Genomic DNA, 11,577 nt, shown 5'->3' on the forward strand with positions numbered 1-11,577 from the left:
CCTCTACAGCTCCCATACCTCCCTCTCATTCATTCATCTCTTTATTTACTACCTTCATAGTTTAGTGCTATTTTCTGTTTATATTTTTACCTTCTTTTTCAGTAGAGAGGAGTTCTGCCTTCTCATCTCCATCGTCTACTTTTTCCTTCTTTATATGTTTCGTCCAAATTTTTTTGTCGTCAATCAGTTCATCGTTTTGTTTGTTCTTTTATATGTGGAAATTTCCCTCCCTCTCCTCAAGCAAATCCAACTGTTTGTTTTGTATTTTTTTATGTTGGTTTGTTCGAACACCTCCTCCTGTCCCCAGTAATGGTTTTTTTTCTCCTCCTCAACTTCCTCCAATCACCCCTCTCCCCCTCGATCAGCACTAGCGAACAGAAAAAGCAATCGATAATCACGCCACCACTTTTTGCTGCAGATTGAGACCCATCAGAGCCAATCATAGTACTGTTGGTGTTGTCGCTCGCCGCCTCCTTTTTGTCTGGTGTGTTGCTGCTTGGGACGGGGGGGGCGAGGTCAGCCGCCAGTCTGCCTGCCTGCCCCCCTTTCCTGCCCCGTGGCTCTGCTTAGCGGTGTTGGCTTTAAAGGGAAGGAGACACACCATTGGCTTTACACACCCATCAATCACTCGATTCAAAAGAATTCGCTCTCATTTCATGAACATAAACATGCATAAAAGCGCACACAGCAGCAGTGTGTTGAGTGAGAGGCCTCCTCTTTGTCTGTGGCTGTTTAAAAACCTTCTAATGGTCTAAATCTTCTTGTCATCACGCTGGATCTGACTCTGAGCTTTTGTATAACTCAGTCTGCTCAAACCACAGCGACTCCTAGTGGCAGTTATCCATCACAACTGCTTACAGTCAAGGTTTTAAAGGTCGTGCTCGGGCCATAGTTCCTTCTAAAAGAAACAAATGTATCACGAGGTTAAAAGTAGTCTCTCTTAATGTAGAACAAACATTAAACAGGCTGTTTTTCTTGGTTTATCCTTGTCAAATATTATGTCAAGATACGTATCATAGCACAGGCTTCATTGTTGGAAAGCGATATCTTGACAGTAGAGGGTTCAAGCTGAAGTCATTTGGCAGCTGTGTAGAATTTTTTTTGTTTGTTTTTTGCTCCCAAAATATCCCACTATGATTTTACCTTAATGTCTTTTGTAAACCATTATGGTTAAATATTCAAAATCACATAATAAGATAGTATAAATTAACTTGGTTTAGGCCTTTTTTAAAGGTATATACCCAAAAATATTGGACTCATGCGTAGCAAGGAGATTCCAAGTTTTATTCAAGGAAAGAACAACCTGTGTTATTTAGGGCCAGGTATTGAACCTCACATACTCTTTTGCCATCATCCGAAAGAGTATCCAAAACTTTCAGAGCATAAGCTGGCATCATATGTCTGTTCAGATTAGTAATATTGTTCACGTATTGTTTGATCAGATTCTGTTCCCGATTTAAGTCAGTTTTAAACATTGAGACATTTGGCTTTTTTTGATATAAGAAAATGTTTATGATTATCAAAGTATGGTACTAAAATGGTATGTTTTGGTATCAGCACTGACACTCATACTAATGGTACTAGTACAGAAAAATGTTAAATGATAGGGTCTTAGTGATACGTGGTCACAAGCAGACTTCATATTAAGGCTTAGCGAAGCTCCAAATTCCAGCAGTTTGAACATCCACAGACAAACAGAGCTCCGAATGCAGTACAGTCTGAAGTCATCACTACCTGAGGTCCAGGAAACAGCTTCAACATAAACCTTCTCCATCCTAGCTGCTGCTTATTGAAAACTAAAATGCATCCAGGACCTCATTGAGAACTTTGTGTTGCATTTTTTTTTTTACTCAAATCAGGAAAACCTCACCCTTACCTGCCCTTCCCCACCCCATCCACCCCTTAGGAATAAAATCTGCATGTTGCACCACCCCTCACACACACAAAAATACACACACACACCATAACACAACACTGCACTCTGGCTGCCAGCAGCTCACCCCAGTAACCGGCTTGATGTCTATTGCTTTTTACTGCCTGTGCGTAGCTTCCACCAGGCTGCACCCTGCTGTCTTTATTTATTTCTTATTTATGTATTTGCTTCCCACTTTGCCAGTCTCTGTTGGTCCGTCTGTTAATTTTACTCTTTGTTTGTGCTCTGTCGTCTGCCTGTTTTCAGCTCTTGTCAGCTGATCCGGCTGTCCTTCATTTTTCGCCTGTCAGTCTGTGTCTCTGCTGTAGCTGTGATGATGCTGTCTAACGCTGCAGCTTTACTAAACCTTTTACTACAACTCCCACAGGGCATTGCGGCAGGTTCAGGTGACCGAGCGGCACCTGAGTCTCTGGCTTCCCTGACATATGAATCTCCAAATGTATTCAATGAGATTTGATCAGCTGGCAGCTCCGAAAGCTCGAGTCTGACTTTAATAAAAATGCGGGCTCTTCTTGAAACGCAGATATTTTTGCAATCAGAATACAACCACAAGAAAAAACATGCTGATGCTAGTTTGCCTCAGAAGGTGCCTGAACTAGAGAAAGTTACAAAGGAAGAACAGAGTAAATTATTCCCAGAGATGGGTGTTGTTACAAAAACTGTATTAGTGTAGAAAAACAATGAGGTTTTTTTAGACTTCACTGACCTCCAAGACAACTGAACCAGAGTAAAATGAAAACATTCACAACCTTTGAGAATCCACGAAAAGCCAGTGACCTCTTTTGTGAATCTGAAGAATTTTCAATCACTGTGCCAGAAGTGTAATTTTCCATCTCTTTTGGCTCCACAGAGGAATGTTTCTGGCCTTGAACAAGAGTTGTTTCTCTGTGGTTACTTTGTTCTCTGCCAGTTTGTGTTTATGTGGTTTGGGGCTGAAGTGGGACCTGGCTTGATCCCGTCCCAAACTATACTTCAGATCTCTCTCTGCTTTCGCGCAATAAAACCCAAAGAGGGGGGCCTAGGATCTGCCAGCTGGAAGAATCCATCTGGGTTCACACCCTGTCACTGTGTCTGCATCTGAACTGTACCAGCACAGCCCCCCCCCCCCCTTCCATTTCATCTGAAACACAAGACCAACATGCATTTGGACTCCCAAGTTGTGTTTTTTTGAAACACAACCAAGTAGAGTTGAGACTAGATGTTGAATTTTTAAAGTCCTAGGTTGTTACCTGCCGTCATTTGGTGGGATTCAACCGCTGTTTTCAATACTTAGCACAACAAGAGAGAGAGAACTCTACTGTTTTGATCCAGTGTTTTCTCCCAGCCTGCGGTGTCAAAGAATGTGCTGTGAAGAGAGTCTGCAGGTTTTTATTCTTAATTTAAACACACAACTCTGATTACCTCCTGCTCATTGGTTGAAGGCGTTGACCAGTGTAATGCCATGTTGTCACTAGAGGAAAATCTTGCAACTTTAAAAGGGATAAGGCTGGGATTATTCTGTATTTTTCTGTCAACAAATCCCATTAAAACCCTAAACCAAGAATATTAACAGCTTGGCAACACGTCGTCACTCAAACAAGAGCAAATAGCTTATTTGTTGGAGACTCTCTACATCTACAGATTAAAACACATTTGGTGCTAGAGTGAGGAGATACTGAGCCCCCAGGAACAGCACTTTGTGGTGGCCACACTCGGTATTGCAGGATGAGGTGACACTCACTGGCCCAAAAATACTTTCTTCCATACACAGCTGTTAAAAGAAAAGCCTGTGCAAATTACTTTTGTATCATCAGAATTTAATTGGTTAAGTCCAATAAACGTCAAAACTTTTCAAAGGGCCGCAGCAGCAAATTATTTTATCCCATTCACGTGAGCAGGGAACCAACAGGAAGTCAGTCAGCTCAGCCAGAGAAAGTCTCTCATGCACTTGCTCAGATCTGGCTCTACTTAACATACTCGATTTTTTGCTGCAAATATACTCAGCATGTCACTCAACAGTGAGGCTCACTGTAACAATGGAGCTCTAAGACACAGAAGATATCAGGCTTTACACACACACACACACACACACACACACACACACACACACACACACACACCTTGATTAGTTTAATCTTTGTAGGTTTTGGTCTTTTCCTGTGATTTGTTGGCAATAAGAGAAATACTTCAGCCAGAGTTGTATAAGAGATTATATAACCCCAGCAGGGTGGAACTAATCGTTTTTCTTTCCTGCTGTAGTATTCGTTTGGAAATAAAAATCTGCAGACATCTGGGTCACATAGTTGTGAAGATCTGGCTCCGGCTGTGTCTCTTTTTTTTCCTTTTTTTTTTTTTTTTTAGCCTGGACGTTGCTGGGGTTTGTAAAGACACAGGGACACATGAGCCAACTGATTAACGTCTCCTTTGGGGTCAAAGGTCTGGGTCACCCTCCACCCATGTCCGTTCCATGGGCTTTAACCCATATCAGCCAGGACATAAGTTTTTACTCTTAAATTGGCTGTTATATTTATGAATTTCCAGTTCAAATATTTTGTATAATGTAAATACAGTTGCATTGAAGCTAACTATAGAGCTGGACTAGTAATCTTGGTTTACATGTCACCAGACCTAATTAAGGATTTATTTCAGCAAGAAATGCTAAATACATGTATACGTCATAGGCAGACACATTTATAAAAGTGCTGATAAACTTAGCTGTGAGTTTTGAGGTGCAGCAGGTATTTTGTCAGCCATACCAAAATGGAAGAGGCACTAAAGTGGCACTAAATAACCCCAAAAGACGGGGCTCCTGATCATTAGCACGTAAGGTCAGACATGTTTGATGGTGACCTCGGCCACAGATCCCACCCACACTTCCACAGACCATTTTTGCTGCTTTGGAATGCCCCCTTAACAGCTTTTTAACGCTTCCTCTTCTCTCTGCTCGCTGCTGTAGTTAACTGAGATCTTGACTGTTTCTGCCTAATGTTTCTCCAGAACTCGTTCCCTGTCTTCCTTCCTTCTGCTCAGGCTGGTCTGTGGGAAAATGAAGTGATGTCGACTGGAGAAGCTGCTGGTTACTGGTGACCAGGGTCTCTGGTCAATAGTCGAAAACGGTTGTGGGAAAATAATACGTAGTTTTTAAAAAAGGTACCTGTGTTGATTGAAATGCCTGAAATTCCCTCAAAGGTATGGAACTAATGGGAGACGGGTACCAGAGGTCCTGACAGCCGTCAACCAGCAGCTTCTATCTCAGATGTTTTGGGGTAATAAAAGCTGTATATGAACGATGCTGACTCATATCTCATATCTGCTGTGTGACTCCTAAACCTCGCACAGGATTTAACTCGTACACTGGAAACTCAGCAGGAGTTGTAGGATCAGGTGAAGTCTACAACGACCCACGAGACAAATGGACGAAGAGGTGAGATTTTTCTTTTTCTGTTCTCTGGTTTCTCATTTGAAGGACTAATTCCCCTAAACATGCCAGGTTTTGTATAAGCTCCTCAGATAGTCCCATTTCCCAAGTTGTGAAGTTGTTCTTCCGAATTCAGTGTGTGTTCATATCCTTTTAAGTATGAATGTGGGACAACATGGACGCTACTACAAAGATGTGTTGGATTAGCTTTATCATAGTGTATAAACAGTCATCTAGGTAACGCTACATGGACAGCAAACTAACCATTTTAACCTAATACCGTATTACAAATGATATGCTAGCAAAAAATCTATATGCAGTATGTGATTTTGCACCATTAGTCAAAAGTTTCTTACTATCAACCATGTGTGTATTATGTCAGCAACTCGTACCAAAATTTTCTGATTTTCTGAGTTGTTGTTCCGTCTTATGGGGCCTTTTCCCAGTCAGGAAGTAATTTTTACGGTTATTCCGATACCACATGAATGCACCATAAGCCTGCATAACTTGCAGCACCAGACATGTTTTTACTCACATGGCTTTACAGAGAAAGGTGTTTCCAAAAGTGTTGGTCAACAGCCGGATTTGGAGTCACACTCAAAATCAAAGTGGAAAACCACACTACAGGCCGATCCAACTTTGATGTAATGTCCTTTAAACAAGTCAAAATGAGGTTCAGTAGTGTGTGTGGCCTCCACGTGCCTGTATGACCTCCCTACAACGCCTGGGCATGCTCCTGATGGTGGCGGATGGTCTCCTGAGGGATCTCCTCCCAGACCTGGACTAAAGCATCCGCCAACTCCTGGACAGTCTGTGGTGCAACGTGGCGTTGGTGGATGGAGCGAAACATGATGTCTCAGATGTGCTCAATTGGATTTAGACTCTGTCTCGTCTGTCACATGTGCTCAGTGTGAACCTGCTTTCATCTGTGAAGAGCACAGGGCGCCAGTGGCGAATTTACCAATCTTGGTGTTCTCTGGCAAATGCCCAAACGTCCTGCACGGTGTTGGGCTGTAAGCACACCTGTGGACGTCGGGCCCTCATACCACCCTCATGGAGTCTGTTTCTGTCCGTTTGAGCAGACACATGCACATTTGTGGCCTGCTGGAGGTCATTTTGCAGGGCTCTGGCAGTGCTCCTCCTGCTCCTCCTTGCACAAAGGCGGAGGTAGCGGTCCTGCTGCTGGGTTGTTGCCCTCCTACTGGCCTGTCTCCTGGTAGCGCCTCCGTGCTCTGGACACTACGCTGACAAACACAGCAAACCTTCTTGCCACAGCTCGCATTGATGTGCCATCCTGGATGAGCTGCACTACCTGAGCCACGTGTGTGTGTTGTAGACTCCGTCTCATGCTACCACTAGAGTGAAAAAGTGTCCAAAACATCAGCCAGGAAGCATAGGAACTGAGAAGTGGTCTGTGGTCACCACCTGCAGAACAACTCCTTTAGTGGGGGTGTCTTGCTAATTGCCTATAATTTCCACCTGTTGTCTATTCCATTTGCACAACAGCATGTGAAACTGATTGTTAATCAGTGTTGCTTCCTAAATGGACAGTTTGATTTCACAGGAGTGTGATTGACTTGGAGTTACATTGTGTTGTTTATTTTTTTGAGCAGTGTATATACTTTTTAATTTTTTTTTAAAGTAGTATGTTATACTATTAGTAATGTAGTTTCTAACCTCCTCCTGTGTGTTTTGCAGTCAGGAGCAGGAGAACTCGATCCCCAGCGGCGCTCCGGAGAGTCTGACCTTCAAGGAGCGCCAGCGTCTCTTCTCTCAGGGGAAGGAGGTTTCCAACAAGGTCAAAGCTTCACGCAAACTCATGGAGCTGGAGAACGAGCTCAACACCAAGTAGACACCGAGCCTTTCACCATCCCAGCGACCGCCTTAACGATGACATCACCAAGGTGCTCCTGGGACAAAAGAAGAGAGTCGGCGCTCGCTTCCCTACCACTGACCGTCTCCTCCTGTTTGTGTTGTTCCCACCTTTTTTATTTTAATCATTCAATAACTGGACCTTTTCGACGTAGCTATATCGTTGCAATAGGAGAGACATTTATGGCTTAAAATTTTCTTCCCCTCGTTAAGGTCTGTCAAAGATATATAATGATAAAGCACTGTAAAAAAGTTTTAATTGTATCTAGTGAGAATTTGAGAATCACATGACAAAGGGGGATATATTTTTTTTTTTATGAAATGGTTCTTTGGGCAACGTAAGGAGAGGTTTATTCTCATTTTGTTTTTTTAAATAACTCACTAAAATATGAACAATTTTATGTTATTTTATGCTCTTGCCAGCAGAAATGCCCACAGTTGAGCTCCAGACCAATCTTTTATTTTTATTTTATTATTTTTTAATTGAATCCTCAGTGAGTGGAAACACTGTTATTTTCATTCCGTAGCAAGAAAGCATGGGGTTTTATTTTGTTTTATCTTTTGTGATGTTTTAGATAAACTCTGAAAGATTCTCCAGAGGAGGATCGTACAGTCCAGAGAAGGATCTTTAATTGCACAGCATTACTGTAAATATTTGGGTTCACAGCTGTCTCACTCTTTTACTACTGTAGAAACCTGCCAGGCTACTAAAAACTGCAAAACTAATGTGACTTAACCGCATTTTGGTGATAGAACAGGAACTTCTGCTAAAACTGGACCGCCTCCCCCGCTGCTCCTCACTGTCAGTGCAGTTCAAAATGTTCCAAAATCTGAGTTAACTTTATTTTAAATCTAAAAGTCAAGTTGTGTGAGATTAATTTGACTGATTGAACCCTATATTCAAGCCAGAAAAAGGATTTATTTCACTCACAATGTGATTAATTAATGTTGGTTTTCAGAATAAAAGAAAAAGAAATTAAAACTACTCTTTAAGTCCTTGTTTGCTTTACAGATATTTATTTCAAACCTTGTGGGGGGGGGGGCATACTTGCACAAAAACTTTTATTAATATGTATCTACAAACTGTTTTGAGAAGTGGATTACATTTGGGACCTCTCGTACTGTGGTGGTGATCTGTGTTCTTCTGCATTAGAGACAGAAAAGTGCTCTGTTTTTACACCAGCTGTAGTTCGGGGAGATCCTGATGATGGCTTTTTTTTTTTTTGTTTTTTTTTTAAGGACTGGAGTCAAGGTGACAGAATTGTGATTGTACAAATATATATACACAATTTCCATAATCACATTCACCACCACCGCTGCTGCTCTGCTGACATGGAAAAGGAACGCACTTCAAACCCCGGTGTGTCCCCCAGTTTAAAAAAAAACAAAAAAAACAAAAAAAGATTTTTAAAATATAGTGATGTTTCAAATGTATCTCTCTTCTGCAGTTTGTTTGAGTGACTCCATCCTGTGTGTGGATTTATTTCATTTTGTCTCTCCAGGAGCCTCCACTAAAACAGATTCTACATGATGAGATAAGATGCTGTAATCAATAACCGACCTGTAAAAACACTACAGATGTGTCTCCTCGCCTCTCTACCCCCACAACTACTCCTTTTTAGGTTTGAAAATTAACTGAATCATTTAAATGGTTTCATGTTTAGCCTTTTGTAAATCATTAATAAATACAGATTTTTCAACAGTGCAGGCTGGATGTGTGGTCTTTTGTCATTGCAATAAAATACATTGATTGGCTCTCTATATAAGCAAGGCTAATTTGACGTTCATGGGTGCATTGATGTTTAAATGCAGAAGCTGTATAAACTATTTTAACCCTATTCAAAATTGTACTTAAAGTGCAAAAGTATTGGCAGCAAAAAGTACTTGAGGCGAGACACCACAGTCACACAAATCAACTTCAACTATTATTACGATACTTTCATAAAATTGGTGCCGACTAAAACCTTCCGCACATACAACAACCAAAAACCCTGGTTCACAGCGAAACTCGGGCAGCTTCGTCAGACCAAGGAGGAGGCCTTCAGAAGTGGGAACAGAGTCCTGTACAAGCAGGCCAGGAACACTCTGACTAAAGAGGTCAAAGCAGCAAAGAAATGCTATGCTGAAAAGCTAAAAAACAGCTTTGCAGCCAACGATCCTGCGTCACCTCTTCCAAAGGCAGAAGATCAGGAAGGCTCCTGGCCCAGACGGTGTGTCTCCATCCTGCCTGAAAGTCTGTGCATACCAGCTGGCCCCCATCTTCACACAGATCTTCAACAAATCACTGGAGCTGTGTGAAGTTCCCTCCTGCTTCAAACGCTCCACAGTCATCCCGGTCCCCCAAAAACCCTCCATCTCTGGACTAAATGACTACAGGCCTGTCGCCCTGACATCTGTAGTCATGAAGTACTTTGAAAGACTGGTGTTGGCCCACCTGAAGGACATTACAGGCCCCCTGCTGGACCCCCTGCTGGACCCCCTGCAGGACCCCCTGCAGTTTGCCTACAGGGCTAACAGGTCTGTGGATGATGCAGTCAACTTGGGTCTGCGTCACATCCTGCAACACCTGGACTCTCCAGGGACATATGCAAGGATCCTGTTCGTGGACTTCATCTCAGCGTTCCACACCATCATCCTGGACATCCTCAGCACCAAACTCACCCAGCTCACTGTGCCAGCCTCCACCTGTCAGTGGATCACAAACTTCCTGACTGACAGGAGTCTGCGGGTGAGACTGGGGAACATCACATCCAGCACCTGGACTATTAGCACTGGCGACCCCCAGGGGTGTGTGCTCTCCCCACTGCTCTTCTCCCTCTACACCAAAGACTGCACATCAGGAGACCCATCTGTCAAACTCCAGGGCCCGTATTCATAAAGATTCTAAGAATCCTCTCAGAAAACTCTTAATTTAGCTTAAAAATTTTTACGTAGGAGTCTTAGCTTAAGAGCGATCAGGGACTGATCTGAGAGCAACTCTGAGCAAGGAAAAGACAGAAACTTTCATCTTAGTGAGGAGGCGGGGTTGACCCCGTTGCTATGTATGACACAATCTTTTGAATTGTGATTGGTTGGTTGTCCAAGAAGGAAAAAGAGTGATTTTAAGTATAAGTTCTACTCTAAGCCTTCACTTTGGAAATTACATCCCTAATATTTCCTATTTGACCTATTTGTATATAAATCCTGTTTTTTATTTACCATGCTGTTAATTTCCTATAAGGTATTTGATATGGCATTCCTGCGCTGTGTCGGAGATGTTAGCGCGTCTCTAATAAAATCAGTCGCAAACATGATCCCTGCACGATCTAATCTATAGCGTCTGATTAATTCACTGTCATCCATTGTCTGCAACACATTTCTTCTCCCTCTTCGTCTTTCTGCCATTTTCTCCTCTATTAAAGAAACTCTTAAGCCTCTTAAAAGTCCTCGTCCGTGCTCCTAACAATTTTGACCTTAAGACCTCTTTTAAGGGTTAAGATGCTTTCTGAATTACGTTTTTCTTTAGCAGGATTTTTTCTTCTAATTGTAAGAGTAAACGCCCACATTTCTAAGAATTTTGTCACTAGGAGCTACTCTTTGCATTAAGATTTTTTATGAATACGGGTCCTGAAGTTCGCTGACGACACAACGATCATCGGCCTCATCTGGGACGGTGACAAGTCGGCCTACAGACGGGAGGTCGATCAGCTGGCTCTCTGGTGCGGTCAGATCAACCTGGAGCTTAACACGCTCAAAACTGTGGAGATGACCTTGGACCTTTCAGGAGGATATGCTACCTGTGTTTCCATTGCGTTAGCTAACCTTCAACAGCAGTTTTTCTTAAAATGACGTTACCTGTACCCACACTTTAAAAACAAATGTTTAGTCTCAACAAAAAAAATTAAGGCAACAGTTTCCATTAATCTATTTGAGTTATGACAACTTCTGTTGAAATGATATTGAACAAACAAACTATATTGAGTTAGGGGAATTAGCTTTTCCTCTACAATCAAAGACAATTTCTAGTACAACTTACTTAATTGTTGATAGCTTAAAGACAAGTGTTTAATTTGAATACTCATACAATTTAGTTGCTCCAACTAGATTTTCTTCTTATTTAAAAGTCATATTTACTTAATTACCATAATCATGAATGCAGGTGTTACGTCCCCGCTGTCTAGGGGTAGGAGAGACGTAAACATAAACCAGATGGATTTGGTATGGGTGGAAAGATTATTTATTAAGCAGTCGGATGCACACAAATTAGTCAAACAGAAAATGGGCAAGTGGGTGCTGCGTAAAACAAAGAACCAAATATAACAAAAAGAGATCCCTCCTACGTGGGGGATTACTAAACTACTTGAAAAAAGATAAACAAAAACCTCTCTAGCCGTTG

At 42.1% G+C, this 11,577-nt stretch overlaps 1 protein-coding gene across 1 annotated transcript in view; it reads left to right on the forward strand.

The window, feature by feature from the left end:
- afdna (afadin, adherens junction formation factor a) overlaps positions 1-8,907 on the forward strand; it is a 111,343-nt gene extending 102,436 nt beyond the window's left edge. Inside the window, exons 36-37 of the mRNA XM_046061140.1 lie at positions 5,252-5,336; positions 7,029-8,907. Coding sequence (XP_045917096.1) covers positions 5,252-5,336; positions 7,029-7,182 — 239 coding nt within the window. The 3' untranslated portion in view covers positions 7,183-8,907. The remainder of the gene's footprint in view (positions 1-5,251; positions 5,337-7,028) is intronic.
- Positions 8,908-11,577: the final 2,670 nt, after the last annotated feature.

This window comes from Micropterus dolomieu, linkage group LG10 (genome assembly GCF_021292245.1).
Source record: "Micropterus dolomieu isolate WLL.071019.BEF.003 ecotype Adirondacks linkage group LG10, ASM2129224v1, whole genome shotgun sequence".
Lineage (NCBI taxonomy): Eukaryota > Metazoa > Chordata > Actinopteri > Centrarchiformes > Centrarchidae > Micropterus > Micropterus dolomieu.